The following is a 16,925-nucleotide window of genomic DNA, read 5'->3' as shown; positions in this document are numbered from 1 at the left end:
CAAGCAGGGAATTCTCTATACTAAAAAGAAGCTTAAGAGACCTTGTTTAGATCATGATTCAAATAAACCAACTGAAGAAAACTTTACTGAGACATATGGGGAAATCTGATTAAGGATGATACCAAGGAATTAGTAATTGTGAGTTGGAATGACTCCATGTTTTTAAAGAGAGAAGCACAGTAAAGCAGTAAAGTAAGGGTGAAATTACATGTTTGGGATTGGCTTTAAAGTACTGATACTTTCCAAAAAAAAGGAGGGGGGAGGGAGGATATAGATAAAACAAATGTGGCAAGTTCTGACCTTTGTTGAATCTATTTGGTACAACATGGGGTCATTTTACTATTTTTGTATTTGAATTTTTCACAATTAAAGAACAGGAGATGCTCATTGGATTTGAGATGATTAATGACCATAACTATTTGACTGGGTAAAGAAAGAAGAAAACAGATTAGTGTGGGCTAAGAGGTAACAGAAGACAGCAGCAGGGGATCCCATTCTTCTACATCTATTTCAAGTAGTTTATGAAGGCAAGAACAGAGTGATAGCAAGAGATAACTGAAGTGAGATGTGAAATTAAAGTAGTTTTATTTTTTTGTTTCTGTTTTTAGAAAAAAGAAACTTCAGACGTTTAAATGTGAATGAGAATAATCCTCGGACAGAGAAGCTGAAGACTTTGTTTTTGGTGGGGGGTGAGAGGTAGAATGGGGTGGGGGTCTGCTGGGAAAAATAATCAACAGCACAAGGAGCCCCAGAAGGTGGGAGGATATGAGATCCAGAGCACAGGCAAAAAGAGAAAAGGATGGGTTACAGCGGTAGGTAGATAAATAAGATTCGGTAGTGGGCAACTGAAGGAATTACAATGAGGGATTCTATTTTCTCTTTGAAGCAGAGGTCAAGGCCATCTACTAAAAGTGAGAACAGAGAACTTTGAGATTTGAAGAGAATAAAGGTTTAAAATAACTTACAGAAAGTGGGAGAAAAATTTGAAAATTAAAACTTAACAGGATTACCAGGCAATGTTGAGGCCCCAACCTGGGTTGGTGATTAAGAATTTAGAGATTCAATCTTCTGTACTGTATGATTTTCTCAAGCAGTATCTAGACAGACAGTTGGGCTTACACAGGCTTGGGGTTGTTTTTTCCAGCAGACATGATACAAGGATAAGGAAGTTTAGCATACTGGCAAGAGTGACTGAAATGGAAGGACAAGGGCTCTAAGATAATTAGAAAGGACAGTGAGACAGGAAGGAGCTGATGGAAGAGCAGAAAGTGTCAGTGCTCTGAGATCCTAATGAGGTCTAAGAACAGCTATGTTAGAAGTGGTTGAAAAGTCAGGCTAAAAGAGCAATAGGTTGTGGGATGTTTGATTATGCACTATTATTGATGATTGGAATTAGATTATTGATTGATTATGGAATTAGAACAGTTTCAGATGTTGCCAAAGTCCAAGGTAAGAATTGTGGCTAAAGTGAAATGGAGAAGGTCTTTGGAATAAAAGGTAGATGGTATGGCCGTCTGAGTACATAGCCATGTGAATGCTAAAATAACCCAGATTGATAGTACAAGTTGGAAAGAAAAGCAGGACTCAGAGCCAGCTGCCAAAGTGTTCAATGAAGAAAAGGTACTGTCCAGGAATCAGCAGATAACAGAGATTAGACATATCAGAGATGGTGTAACCAGACAGCAAGCACCTCATACAAGCAGGAGTTTTAAAAAATGAGGCAAAAGCTCCACAATCTTTGCAGATTAAACTCAAACTCCTTTCAACAGCAGGTCCCAAATTCATCACGCCATGCCATGCATTCGTGCCTCTGTCACTGTTATTCCCTCTGCCTGGAATACCCTTTTCTGACTTTATCAACTGGCTAATTCCCTTAAGATTCAACTCTTCCTCTACATTCCAAAGCACCTTGTATGGGCCTATTTTAGTGCTTTCACACATACATATTTTTTATAACTGAATGTTAATTATTCTACCTAATTGGATGTTTGTTATTCTATCTCATTGTAGACTACGAGCAACCTTATATACCCAGCACCTGACATAAAACATACACTCGGCAGAATGAGCCCTTTTCATTCTGAAAATGAACAGCACCAGATTCAAATTCCCATTTTTCCTAACAAGAGTAAGCACAACTATAATAACTTATAGTTGAAGAGACTTTATGTCAAGAAGCAAAGAAAAAACTTCACTTTTCCTTTCTTCTCCTTAACTACTTGGATTTCCATCAAACTTTGTATTGTTGGAGAAGGACAGTAAGAAAGATATAATTGTAACACCAGAAAGAATAATTCTATTATCTTCATCCTATTGGTTAGATAATTCTTGAAATTCATGTTTAATATGTTAGTAATCTTCAATGACTGAGTAGGGTGAATTTCAGCCAATCAATCAACTTACCTAAGAAAAATGAAACAAAAGTGATTTTAAGAGGTAGCAAACTATGGAAAAGCAAAAGGAGCATTACAAAGGAAGTCGAGGAACTTGAATTTATGTTCCTATACTACATCTTGGAAGATATATGGAAAAGTCACAATTTTCTCAGTTACCTCTCTTCACCTATAAAATAGAGGTAACAAGAGTTCTATTTCACAGAGTTCTTGTGACAATTAAATAAACTAATCCATACAAGATAACCCTGGAACATACTGCCACACCAGCTAGTAAGGAAGCTATCAAAGAGTAATTCTACACTTGTCTGAAAGGACCTGGGAATCAACCTGAAGAAGCTTACACTGGCCAAAGATGGAACAATTTAAACATCAATATGGAAAACTGCGATGGACTGAAAAATATCAAATAATTTAAATACTTGAGTTCTTGACATAAAAAAAAAAATTGGTTACCTTTGGAGAATGATAGGGAACCAACTCTTTACTTTGAAAGCTAAGAATAAAGGGAAAGAATCAACCAAATAGTGGATGAGGTAAAGTTTCTCTTTATAGAAGTATTTCAACAAATAAATGACAACGGAATCAGACGGTTGGAATAATACCATTTTACAACCCCCAATGAATTAATGGATCTAGGTAATGATCACCAATGGCTGCTGCTAACATCACAAAAAATAGAGAGAATCAGACATTATATGCCTCTTGATAAAAATACAACACTACCTATAAAGTAGTCTTGCAAACAAACAAAAAACTGAACTATCAACATAAATAAGCCCCTAGATTCAACCCAATTTAAAAGAAATACAGAGGACAAAGGGATATGCTAACTATACAAAGGGATATGCTAACTATACAATAGGAATGCAATCAGTAAAGTTCTGACTGACAACCTCTACAGGACAAATGATCTGATTTCTTCAACAAATTGAAAAATAAATAAAAAAGAAAGAGCTAAAAGGGGAACTTACAGAAATTTAAGACAAATGAAACTAAACAATACAAGACAAATCCATAAAGAAAAGTAAGGAAGTGATCAACACAAAAGGCAAAACTATATTTCCTCTGATGGGGAAGTGACTAGGAGGGAAACGTGGAGGGCTTCTGAAGTGGCTGGCCAGGGTCTACCTCCTGACATGGGCAGTGGTTACAATGGCGTTCATCTTATATACAATTCACGAAGCTGTACTTCTGTGCCACTTTCTATATTTGTGTTGTTTTTATCAACAACAACAAAAGTTTTAAAGGAATGATACTAAACACAGAGGCCTTATAATCAGAATCATGCCAATCTGTTTCTTTGCCAGGTGCTATCATCATATATAAACACAAGAAGTAGCTTTTGGAATACTTTATAATTCCTCCAAAAAAAAAAAAGATATCCACTAAAGTGTTTTGAACAGTGCACTCAACAATGTCGCCTACATTGTTATGGCTTTATATCTGAAAATGAAAACCTCTTATACTTACTACTTTGTTGCTGCTGCTGCTGCTGTGTATGAAATCCTCCAAATCCAAGTCCAGTTCCCAAACCAGTACCTAAACCAGTACTAGTTCCAGCTGTTGTGCCAAAGCCAGTGCCAAATCCAAAACCTTTGTTCTGAGTACCACCGAAGAGTCCTTTGAATGAAAAATTTTAATTGTTTAAGGTAAAAAAAAAAAAAGGTGCTTCTACAGATGATATAAGATGTCCTCTTGGGCTTCCCTTGTGGCACAGTGGTTAAGAATCCACCTGCCAATGCAGGGGACACAGGTTTGAGCCCTAGTCCGGGAAGATCCCACATGCCGCAGAGCAACTAAGCCCGTGCACCGCAACTACTGAGCCTGCGCTCTAGAGCCCGCGAGCCACAACTATTGAGCCCGTGCTCTAGAGCCTGTGCTCTGCAACGAGAAGCCACCGCAATGAGAAGCCCGCACACGGCAACGAAGAGTAACCCCAGCTCGCTACAACCAGAGAAAGCCTGCACGTAGCAACGAGGACCCAACACAGCCAAAAAAATATAAAATTAAAATTAAAAAAAAAAGATGTCCTCTTACCAGTAGTGCCCGTGTTAGATGGAGCAGAAAAGCTGAATGCAGAACCTGCTGTTGTAGACGGTGTCCCAAATCCACTAAACCCACCTAATTAAAAAAGGATAAATAAAATAGCAAGGAAGAATCTTTTGTATGCATATGAGGTAATTTCCTTTTCAAATTACATGATAAGCAATTGCTCCACATAAAGACAAAATATATTGGTCTAACTTTTCCTTTCTCTACTTTAACGTCAATTTTTTAAAACTATACTACTAATCAAGAAGTCAATATGTTGCAAGGAATGAGCTACTAAGTATTTAAAGTAGAAATACCACAATGCAATATATACCTTTCAACTAAAGAGGTGATTAAGCTACAGCTGAGTAAACATGTTAATAAGCCTATTGTCATAGTGTTAATGCTAAAATGACTGTGTACTTTTACAGCAGGGGTTGCAAACTCAAATGCCTACAAGATACAGGCTGATAACATTCATGAAAGAAATAGACTAGGCGTTTATTGACTGCCAGAAGGGATCAGTGTGAACAGTTTTTTTTAAATGGCAGCAGTTCCTAAATTCCAGCAAATTACTGCTGCAGAATTCAGTAGTGTGCGGGCTTTAGAATTTAGTAGCAGTTTAGTAGTGTTATATATTCCCGTTTTTCCCAAGAAATAGAAAATCTAGATTTTCTGTGTGAAATTTACACAATTTTAAACCTGAAGTCAATTTATTTTTTTGCAACTAATTCAAATATTTTTAAAACAATGTGACGAACAGATCACACTGGCAGACTGTGCTGCCAGTTTGCAACCCTGGCGTCGGTGAATTAATTTATACTCTACTTTAGCTTATATTTCTACTTAGTCTCCATCAAGACTGAGCAACTTTTCAAATGAAACATACCAATATACCAACTCTTATATTGGTATGTGTAAACAAGAATGTGTTTCTTGAAGAGATAAGGGGAAAAAAAATCACAAGGCAGCAGTGGCTGGCAAGGAGAGCAGAGCTATCACAGGGCTCTCCGCCACAACAGTGACAGATACACAAATTTCACTTTTAGATAAATCTAGAGACGAAATTAATCTTAACCATATCGAAGCTGACATATGAATGGAATGGAATTCCAGCCAATACACAATGGCTTTTTTCTCCTTACTGTAGGTCTTTACCTGATCACCAATGTGGTGTCAAAAAAGACTTTTAAGACAAATGTCTGAACCATTACTGCTGAGTTATGCTGCAGACTCTCTGGGATTCTAACTTTTAGTCTCATATATTTCTGGCATAAGAGACAGAGATTCATCAATATTGTAACATAAAAGATATAAGAAGGGAAAAAACCCAACCCACTGATAGTCATCATATGACTCTGACTTGGAAAATTACTCAAGAATAGACTACATGTTGCATGCAGGCACAACCAAATACTCTATTTACTTCTAGGTTCTACTGCAGTACTGAAAACTGTAAACATTTTGATAAAAATCACCTAAAGTACTGAACATTGTTCCTAATCTTTTTCATTACTTCTAATTTTCACAGGAAAACTAAGATATATTCTGAATTGGCTATACAATAAAAACATTGGTATCTTAACATGCTCCATAATGTGAAAATGTTTATTAGTAAAAATGGATTTGCAAGGATATAAAATAAAAAAGTAAACAAGAATTTCAATCAGCCTTTTGCTGAAGTTGATCAACATACATAAACATACATAAAAGTAGTTAAAACAGTTATATTATCACAACTCAAAACTTCACAGTGATAACTCCAAATGAACATGAAATCAAGCAAATACCAACAGGTTTATTTATTACTGTTGAATTATGAGTTGGTCGTGGGTTTGGTCGGAAACACAAACTTCAAAATAATGTTTCTGTTTTACCCAGTGCCAATTTTAAGCAAACAGGGAAAAGTAAACATACCAAACAACAGTGATATGTGATCACTTTAAATATACCTTAGTGATAATGCATTGTTTAATCTTTGGAACTTCAAGTATTCTTCAAAACGTTTTCGAATCAGATTGCCAAGGTCATATTCACACTGCAGTAACAAGTAACTGCACAAAATGCCAGACTTCCCAAATATGTTGTAGGGAATAAATCATGCTTACCAAATGCATATAATTGGCATGGGCATAAGTGGCATATGTAAGAGAATATGAATAATAAATTCATATACGAGCAGCTGAGGAGCAAGGCTTTCCTATAGGGTCACTGTATGCAAGGTACACATAGACCTATTTTAAATTTATATATATATATATATGTACACACACACACACACACACACACGTTATAGTTTGTGTTTTGCAGAATTTCCAACGAGCTTCAAACAATCCATATAGATACCAGAATCTTCATAATTACCTTTTTGAGTACAAAGACATCTAGCCTATCTTTTAGAAGCTAATGCTATCTGAGAATAAATTAAATTGCTCTCTCTGATCATTTCTCAAAAAATCCAGTAAAGAACTGGGGATTCTTTCTATAATTGCATTATCTTATAGAAATGTATCCTAATCTGCTCAGTTGGCCAAAGAAACACATTATTATTATTGTACAGGTTAAAAAACAAGACAGGTTGCTGCTGTTCGTATAAGACTTGTTTCTCTCAGGAAACACAAGGACAATCAAATGAAGTTCCAATGAAAGATGCAGGAAAAATGGAAAAAAATGACTGCAGGAGTCCAAGAATTCCAGGAAAATGGGCCTGACTGTTGAGCTTATACTTCGAAAGAGATATCTAATAATTTGGAAGATATATTCTACTCAAAATAAAAATCCATTCCAAATACTTATCACTTGGAAGGTATATTCTGTTCAATTAAATGCAAATTTAACAAAGGAACTTTATAACTTGCCAGACTTCCCCAAACCAAATTTTTTAAGAGTGTCAAAAGTTGGTACAAATGTTTTTGACTCGACATTAGGAAATGAATTTCCTTTCCTAGTTAGACAAGTCGCTGTTCTTTCCCAAACTCTGGAACCACAAAATATTCTTGGACTCCAGCTCCCAACATTCGTTACACAGACGACCCGCATATCTACCTGCACTTGCCAGACTGTTACCAAAATTGAACGGAGTCGCCGAGGTAGTAGAAACACCGAAATTCCCAATATTAAAGTTCACTGCAGGATTAGCAGTTAATCCGAAACCCCCAAAATTAAACCCACTGGCGGTGGAGTTGGCAGTCTCAAGCCCACCAAATCCTGATAGGCGTGTAGGCAAAGAAACAAACAGAATTTTAAAAGGGGGAGGGGGGAAGAAGAAAGAAGAAAAGAAAAGAAAGCAAGGTAAGGATTAGAAGAGTTTGCAGGAGGTTTCAAAGAAGTGAACAAAGACAAACCCTGACTTTGCTCCAAACGAGTTAAGAAAGCCGAGGAGGCGGGGACGGGAAGGAGGACAGGAGCGTGTAGTCCCGCAGCAAGAACCGAAGGGGCCAGGGCCGAGGGAGCCGCAGAGCAGCGCCCAAGGTTCCCCAGCCCTGTCCTCGCCGAGCCCAGCGGCGGGAACCAAGCGAGCGTTCGTGCCCGTCCCGGACCGTGAGGTGGGGAGGGTGAGTAGAGTTGGGGAGGAAAGGATGGGTCTCCGGCAAAGGGTGAGAGAAGCCGCCTCCGGTCTCTCCGAGTCCGACTCCCAGGCGGCGGGAAACGAGCCCTAGGAGGAGAGGGCCCTGCGGCGACCCACCCGCAGCGCGCGAGCTCCGGGTTGGGCCTCCATTCTCCCCGCGGCCTCCTCAGGAGCCGCCTCCGCCCGCTCTGCTGCCGCCCGCCCTTTACCGAAGCCCCTAAAGTCTCCGCGCGGGCAGGAGACCCCAAGATCCCCAAGCCGAAGAGTCTCGGACCGAAGGGCTGGACCAAAGGCCTTCCCTCCTCCCCGGGAGAAGGTCTGGGGGACTCACCCGCAGGGGCCGCGGTGGCTGCAGCTGTACCAGAGGTGCCCGAGGGAGCCCCAAAGTTGAAGGCCATGTCGCGGGAGCAGGGGACCAGGGCGCTGCTCCCGCGGCACTCCGTGCACTCCGCTCTTCGATCCGCTGGGAAACCACACCCGGATCTCGGAGTTCCGCCTCTTTTCTGGCCTAGACTAAGAAGCCGGAACGCCTGAAAGGCGTAGGGGGTGGAGCGTGGAGAGGGAACGCCCCCGGCCGGGCTTGCTTCCGGGGGCCTGTGGATTCACGTGGTTTGGAGCGTTGCAACCAATGTGAGATTCTGGGAAGCTCGCCGTGGCGTGTCGCCTGAGAGCCCTTAAAAACTTGCTTTGGGGAGGCCCCGTGGAAAAGATGTGCAGCAGGCTGAATACTAGTGTCCAATGAAGACAGGGTAGGAAAGAAAGCGAAATCCTTATTCTCCATAGTGGAGAGACAGTGGATAACACTGAAACCAAAAATTCACGAAGCAGCATGTCAAAGTCATGGGGTAATGGTGGGGAAAAGAAGAAGAAAGAAAAAAGAAGGCGGCTAAAAGAAGTGCCTCTGAGAATGATGTCCGTTTAGGTTTTTTGTTTTTTGTTTTGTAGAATTCTTGGTAGAAACTTTGTAGAATTATTTGCTTCTTAAATCTATGTGCTTCTGTAACTTTAATAAAAATAAAAAAGTCATTGTGTCTATCGAAATTAAAATTGTCTTTGGACCTAGCAATGCTACTTTTAGGAATTTATCTTGTAAATGATTTGGCAAAATTAATGGAATACAAGGTTATAGGTTACAGCCTTATTTATAATAACAAATGATAGGAAACAGTGTTTTGCTTAAATAGTTGCATTCATACAAAGGAATACTATTCAGCCAAGTAAAGCTCTTTATGTACTGAAAAGAAAGAACTCAAAGGTAAATTATATAAATACAATTTAGAACACTATATGTGTTCTAAATGCTACAATTTGGGTGGGAAAAAAAGAGGGCTAGAATATGTAATTACATATATTTGTATGAAATATTCCTGGAAAGATACATTTTTTAAATGAATAACATCAGTTGCCTCTGAGAAGATGAATTGGGTGGCAAGGAGATGGGTGGAGGGAGGACTTTGCAGTATAAAGTCCGTTTAGTTTTTGAAAATGTAAATGGGTTACCTACTCATACAATTAAATAATGCTAATAGTGGTCATTGCAGAAGTCCCAGTGAGAACGCTGATATACGGATGAGGACAGCAGGAATGAAGACTGGGGAGCAGGTGGACTTGATGATTGATGGGGTGTGGAGAGGCAGGCAAAGAGGAGTCTAGCAAGGGTCCCTGGTTCCTGGCTTGTACACTGTGATGTCATTGGAATTTGGGAGGGAGACAAGAAAAAATGAGATCCTTTCTTTACTTACTGGATTTGAGGGCAACCTGGCTGAGGATATCCAGCTGGCGCTTGGATATGTGGGACTGAGGTGGAACAGAGAGGCCCATGTTTAAGGGTGTAATTGAAGCCTGGGTGCCAATGAGATTGTCAGGAAGAGAGGATCAAGTGAGAAGATGCAGCTGAGCATCAGTAATTAGACCAGAGGGGACAGCCCTCAAGAGAGCCTGCGAGAAAGAAGCAGCAGCAGCTGAGCCAGATCACAGAAGTTATGGATGGAAGGGGAGAACAATCTCAGATGGAAAAGAATGGATGACTATTTCTTCAGTAGGAAGCCATCCCTGATCACCCTTTCTAAAAGTGCACATCCCACTCCTGTCACTGGCTGCTTTAATATTCTTATTACCACGACCTATTTATTGCCCCCCAGCCCCCATTTAATGTTAGCTCCATGAGGGCAGCAAACTTTGTTTTATTTACTGGCTGTGTCCCTGGTGCTAGCAGAGCGCCCACCCACATGATAGGCCCTTATTCAGTACTGTGGAATGAATGAATGATTTCCTCGACATGTTTCTCTCCCTTGCCTTTCCCATTTTCATCTCCAAGTCCTATATATTTTATCTTTTAAATATTTCTAAAATATTTCATTTCCACTGCCATCTTCCTGATTCAAATTACCGTAATCTCTTGCCTAGACCAGGGATCAGCAGACAGCCCATGAGCCAAATGTGGGCTGCTGCCTATTTTGTCCACAGTTTCATTGGAACACAGACATATGCGTTTGCTTACATGTTGTCTATGACTGCTTTCATGCTACAAGTACAGAGTTGAGTAGTTGCGACAGAGAGGCTTGCGAAGCCAAAACTATTTTCTAAGTGGCCCTTTACAGAAAAAAAAGTTTGCCAGCTCCTACCTAGACTACCGCAGTGCAATGAGTAAGATTCATTCTAGGTTGTCTGGCAAATGAGCTAGCTGTGGCTGGGGGTTCCCCCTTCTCCTAGGGGAGGGGAAGGGGCTGCACCCAACTTTATGTCCCACGTAACTGGTGTCTTCTTCACCCCAGCAGTGGAGGTTGCAACGTTCCATGGGCAGCCCAAGTCCAAATTGCCCCTTGTTCAGTTGCTTGTGTATTCCTCCATTGACAATACTTCGCCCTATAAAAAGGTGGACTAGAAGGAGTCTGCCCTCTGCACTGAGACCAAACAGTGCCCTGGCCCTCAGCTTGCCTCACCATGGGATGACAGGAAGATGGAGGGTCTGTGCCTTCCTTTTTCCAGAATTTTGTTTTTCCCCATTAAAGCCATTACTTGACCTATGCTATGTATGTGGCTTTGTGGAATTCACCCTGCAGGCTAGTGCATGACACCCAGACAAGATCCAGTGGGGACCCTAAAGGAACCACCTAACACAACAGCCTCCTAACTGACCTCCCTTCATCCACGTTGACTCTCTTCCAATTTATTCACCCTGCAGCTAGAGTGAGTCTTTCTAAACAAACCTGTCGTATCTCCCATTCCAGCCCCCCTAAACACACACACACACACACACACACACACACACACACACACACACACACTCTGACCAACAACCCAGTTCACAATACTTCAATGGCTTCCCGTTTGCCTTGAAAAGGACCAAAACCTTTGACATGGCTCAGGAGAAAACTCTGAGGCAGAAGAGCACAGTGTGGGACCTTCTTGAAGTGGGGCTTGTCAGGCTGCCTGTAACTGCAGCTGAGCTGAAAGCAGAGGTGGCCCAAGGGTGTGACTCAGGCCTGAGTCCGTCAGGAGGGCAGACAGCATCTTTCAAATGAAACTCCACAGACCACTGGACATCTGATGACATAACATACAATTTCCAGTGCAATTTCGTAGAAAGTTTTTTTATTAGTGAAATATTTCATTGCATTAAGGGTAGAAATAAACATGTCAAGAATCACATGAAAGGAACCAGCGGTATAAACTATAGGAAGAACATTCTGCCTAGCATTCTCTTTAATAGCCACAAGCAATTAATCCTAGTGATAATGCCCAGAGGGCCAAGGATGGCGGTCACCTTTTACAGAACTCTTATCTTGAGCAACTGAAATAAAAAATTAGCCTCTCTTAAGTAAAAACCCCGATAAAGGTTAGTTGTGTAGTACTTGGTCTGCCTGACCATTAGTGAGCTTTCTAGAATAAAGTCTAGTGGGAAAAGCCTGGAGCTGAAAGTGGCAAAGACCATCTCCTGTCCTGTGTTCAACTCCTGATTTTCCCTGAGAGAAGTGAGGTAACCTCTCTCCGTTTGGTTTCTCCCTAAATTGAGTATCATAGTACAGGACACCGTATTCTTTGATTGTGACAATCACAAAGCTTTTGGGGACCTTTCTAGGATAATAGCTCCACAAAAGTGACCATGAGGAACTGTTTGTTATTTCAACCTAAAACCAAATAGGTACATTCATTCTTCTTAACCAATCTATAATCTTGACTGCAGTGTATGGGTTTGCCACAGATTTTTCAGAAGGAAAATATCAAATGTGATTTTTAAGCCAAGTAACTATTAACGATCATATGAAAATATTATGCTTTTGGCCTCCCTGACTGTGTGGGATTCAATCAAAAGGTGTACATCATTAACTCATAGTGTTTAAAAATCTCTTCCTCACAGATGATTATATTCTGGTAAGAGAATGAATCAGTGGGTACGCACTGACATCAGTTTTATTAATGTGAATAAGTGGGTGCATAACAGAATAAGATGAGCCAATTATCTAGTTAAATATTGATAAATTTTTAAAAATCTAGATATTTGGCATTATTGAAGACAAAATGTCTTCAATTTAGCTTTTCACATTTCGGTGATTTGGGGTATCTATAGGTTCTATCTTAATTTATAGAGAAATTGAGAGTTTAATGAACTGCCCCTTCAAAAAGGGAAACATTACAAATTGCTTTAGGGTAGAGAGTAGGAAAATTGAGGCCAGGAAACGAAATGATTTATTACCTCCATACAGGGATCAGAAGTTGTATTTGTGAAATCTGTGGCTTTTTTTCTTTCATTTGCTGACACTGAAACCCAGTTTTAAACAAAAAACCCTGCAGAATGATTCACTTGTCAAGACATTATCTGTGCACTTTGCCATATTAACTGTACAGGCTTCTCAATCAAAAATGAATAGTGAACGTTGAGAATCAAAGAAACTGCCCTTAAATATGCTTGAATTCTGTGACAGCTGATGGTTCCCAATCCTGACTTAGGTTACACTGAAAGCCAAGAGGTCTTCTGCAGAGAGGTGGCTCTGCTTCTGGTCCCAAGGGACTTTTCTTAAAGGCACTTCCTGTGCACTATTTCAAAACACCATCACTCTGTCAGCAAAATGATTGTCACAGGAAGCGTAGGGCACATTTTTCTCTATTCAGTGAGTGATAGTGAGCCACAAAACATCAGAAGGAACTGAATCTGAGACAAGAACAACTTATAAAAACAATTTCAAAGTTACCAAGAAGACTGCCCTAGAAGAAATGTCTCTTTAGTGTAGTCAGACTTCCTGAAATTTAAGTGTAACTTAGGCTGTGGAGAGATGGATTTCCTACATTTATAAATCATTTTACAAATAATCACTCAATAGTATTGTAATTGTATTGTAACAGTCACATTTGGCAAGGGTGATTGGGGAAAAAAATCAGTTACTGATTACCTTCTCCCAGAAATATCTTTCCACATCAAGATCATTTGGACTAAAAAAATAACAAACTACCCACAAATGTCATAACTAGCATTCTATTCTCTATGAAATATCTGTACTTGTCCTCACCAACATCATTTATGCATTCTCTCAATTCACAAAAGTACAAGTCAAAAATCCTCAGATGCTTGTCACTATCAACTCATGGGTACCACCTCCACAAACCCCTTCCCTGCTTGATTCCTACCCTGTATGAAAGCTGTCTGAATTATTTTCCTGGAGGAATCATGAACTGAAGATTAGCAAGAAATGCAATATGGGGCTTCCCTGATGGTGCAGGGGTTGAGAGTCTGCCTGCCGATGCAGGGGACACGGGTTCGTGTCCCGGTCCGGGAAGATCCCACATGCCGCGGAGCGGCTGGGCCCGTGAGCCATGGCCGCTGAGCCTGTGCGTCCGTAGCCTGTGCTCTGCAGCGGGAGAGGCCACAACAGTGAGAGGCCCGCGTACAGCAAAAAAAAAAAAAAAAAAAAGAAATGCAATATGCACCTTTTCAAAAGAGGAAATTAGATGCATTTGAATGATATCGAATGAGGCTTACCGTTTTACCCTGCATCCCAAAATCTTATTTACTTCTGTTTTGTGGATGAAATGAATGGAGGAATACAACATCAAATAGTATTTATGTATTTTGAGCACAAAGTTTGGTGAATGAAGAGTAGTGAATAAGGTTAGACCAAGTAGTGTTAACAAGTGATGCACAGACATTATAACCACGACAGTGGTCACAAAATTCTGGAGCTACCAGCACCCAACAACAAAAAAATTACTATACCAGAGTTTATTAAATACTTGCTAGACACACGAAAAACAATTTGTCAGGGACCACAGGATCCTAATGGCCAACCAGGTCAGCCTGTTCTTGAACCTCTGCCAGAAGGTGCTGAACACACGCAGGCACGGGGTCTCCTCCCTCTCGCACCAGTTGACAAGCCTGTGAGGATGCAGACAGTTGCCCCACTGTCGTGGTCCAGGTCACGACAGCTTACACGCTTCCTTCCTCAGGCGCAGCCCATGGTTAGCTTAGGTTCGTATGAGGGGTGCTCTTTCGTCTGCAGTTCCCTGAGACCAGGTGAGAGATGACAGTGAGGTTAGGAGATCACGTGACCAACTTCTCCCCAGATGTGAAAAGTGGAGAGAGGGGTGCAAGGAGGGGAAACTGATGGGAAGACTGTCATCCCAATCACCTTCTCTTCTCTTGGCCTGCTTCCTCTTGCTGTTTCTTTAACATTCAGCCCTAGTCCTCTCCAGGAGGCCTGCTCTGACACCCCTACCCTGACACTGGACCAGAACCTTTCTCCTTGTGTTGACCTGGACCATAATCCTCATCACACCCTATTGAATTTCTCTCCTTCAGTTGGAGGCCCATCAGAGAACAATGTGTCATAGGTGATGGGTGCTCAGTAATGCTTGCTTGTTGGATATGTGAAGACGGCTAATTGTAGGAACTGTCATAATATTTACGTGGGCTTTTGTCTGTGCCTATGAAAAGCTCAGTGACAGTACAATCCATCTTACATTGACTGTAAGATCAATCCATAGATAGAAATGGAAAAATCGCTGTCTCACACCTAATTCACGCTAATGTGATGGGCATGGGTTGAAAGGCATACCGGAAGCACGCAGAAGACAGGGAAATCTGAGCTTATAGGATTTAGATGGTTTCAGCCTATTTCATTTCCTACGTCACATTTGCCTCAGATACGTAATGGAGGCAGTGAAGAGAGGGAAAAAAAAAGCCTTTGTTGCAAACAGAGAGGCTGGTGAGAATTTAAGAAGGGCTCATTGAAGGTGTTAAGACCCCTGGGTTGGCCTGCTGGTCACTTAGGGAAGCCAACCTAACCACTTATCCCACCCATTTGGGGCTGTTCCCACCCCTCCAGGCCCATCATTTATTATGCAATGACGACTCAGTGGTAGGTATCTTCTGATAAACCAGGGATTCTTTCCAAGCAGATCTCTGGCTGCCTTGCTCTATAATTATGGAGCTATTTTGTCATATAACTAATATTTATTGAGCTCTTACTAAATGCTTACACTGGGCCAAGTGCTTTATCTTTAAAATATCATCAAATCCTGACAAAAAACTCCTAAGCGAGGCTCAATTATCATCCCATTTTACAGACAGAGAAACCAAGGCACAGTTTCTGGGGTCACACAGCTATTAAGTGGCCAAACTGGGATTTGAACCTGGGCAGTCCGAAAAGAAAGCCCGGGTGCCTAGCTGTTTTATATTCTTCCTCTTTTTTTCAGGTTATTTGCAAAGACATAATGCTTTCTCCCAGGGGTTCCATTCCTACCAAGAAAGCCTGAAATACTGGAAAATACCATTCTATCACCCCTCCACCTTGACACACTTCCCTTGCCTCTCATTTGGCCCAGCAGTAATATAACCATGAAATCACTGTGCCCAGCATAAAAACCTCAGAATCCACCCTAATAAGCCCTCTGACAGCCCTTCAGTGAAGCACAGCTGAAGTCCTCAGGGAAAGTTATTCAGTAAGGGAGACATTCCTCCAGCCACTGCTCACCTCATCCATGGATCCCTGTCCTCTGCACGCAAGCCAGGTGAAGATCAGACCAAAGAGCACACCCAGCGCCATGATAATGTAGGGTATGTTGGTGATGATCAGAGTGGTGTTAATCACAGACTTCAGTCGACTTGCAGTCTCTTTATCAATGAGAACACTCTGCGAGGAGGAGCAAGAAAATAGTATTCCCTTGATTACTGAATATCCAGGGTGTTAAGTTTTTTGCTCTATCTTTCCTCCAAACCATTAAACACAATTTGGGTATGTCCTCCTGTTTGCAAACCAGAGATACTGAAAATCCTTTTATAAGTCAGAATAACCAGAGGGGGCACTTATTCATTGATGTCTCTTTTCTCCTGAAGACATGTTTTACTCAAAATTGGTGGGAAAAAGGAGGGGGAAAGTATTCAGAGATACTGAGATAATATCAGCTTTTCTTTTGTATCAGATAACTCCATGTCACCCTTCAAAATCCAACTCAGCATAACTTCCTTCCAGAAGTCTCCTTTGGCCTGGTTCAAGGCCCCTTTTCTGCGCTTCCATCTCACATTCTAAAATCTTCCATCACTGTCTCCACATTCTGCATTATAACTGTCTGTTTACTTGTTTGTCTCCTCCTGACTGTGAGGTTCCTGAAGGCAAGACTTTTATTTCAGTCAACTAAACACTGGGTATAGCGCCTGAAACACAGTAGGTGCTCAATTAATGTCGCTTGATTAGACGAATGAATGAATGAATGAATGAATGCAATATTCCAACAATGGCATGTGGAAAGCATCATTTCTCTCTTGGTTGGATCTATACTGATCGGGACCAGAGGTCTAGACAGAAAGTGTTCAGGGAAGTCTTGAGGCTAACCAGAATTCCAGATAACTAAGGGCAAAAGTATTATCACCTTAAACTGTGAGGTATCTGAAGAGCTTAATTCTATAAAAATTATTAGCAACAACTGGGACTTTGGGC

General features: G+C 41.0%; 2 protein-coding genes across 3 annotated transcripts in view; both read right to left on the bottom strand.

Moving 5' to 3' along the window:
• Nucleotides 1-8,432, bottom strand: part of NUP54 (nucleoporin 54) — a 30,756-nt gene extending 22,324 nt beyond the window's left edge. Inside the window, exons 1-3 of the mRNA XM_065877619.1 lie at nt 8,327-8,432; nt 4,434-4,517; nt 3,867-4,016 (exon numbers count right to left, since the gene is read on the bottom strand). Coding sequence (XP_065733691.1) covers nt 3,867-4,016; nt 4,434-4,517; nt 8,327-8,393 — 301 coding nt within the window. The 5' untranslated portion in view covers nt 8,394-8,432. The remainder of the gene's footprint in view (nt 1-3,866; nt 4,017-4,433; nt 4,518-8,326) is intronic.
• A 5,485-nt stretch (nt 8,433-13,917) lies between these two features.
• SCARB2 (scavenger receptor class B member 2) overlaps nt 13,918-16,925 on the bottom strand; it is a 67,809-nt gene continuing 64,801 nt past the window's right edge. The window contains exons 11-12 of one of the 2 annotated variants that reach the window (XM_065877854.1): nt 15,963-16,121; nt 13,918-14,493 (exon numbers count right to left, since the gene is read on the bottom strand). In XM_065877854.1, the coding sequence (XP_065733926.1) occupies nt 14,455-14,493; nt 15,963-16,121 (198 nt within the window). In that variant the 3' untranslated portion in view covers nt 13,918-14,454. The remainder of the gene's footprint in view (nt 14,494-15,962; nt 16,122-16,925) is intronic. The other variant, XM_065877855.1, reaches the window with a different exon arrangement.

The sequence above is a fragment of the Phocoena phocoena genome, chromosome 5 (assembly GCF_963924675.1).
Source record: "Phocoena phocoena chromosome 5, mPhoPho1.1, whole genome shotgun sequence".
Taxonomy (NCBI): domain Eukaryota; kingdom Metazoa; phylum Chordata; class Mammalia; order Artiodactyla; family Phocoenidae; genus Phocoena; species Phocoena phocoena.
The sequence above is the reverse complement of the archived record's forward strand: the minus strand, read 5'-3'. Positions and strand labels throughout refer to the sequence as shown.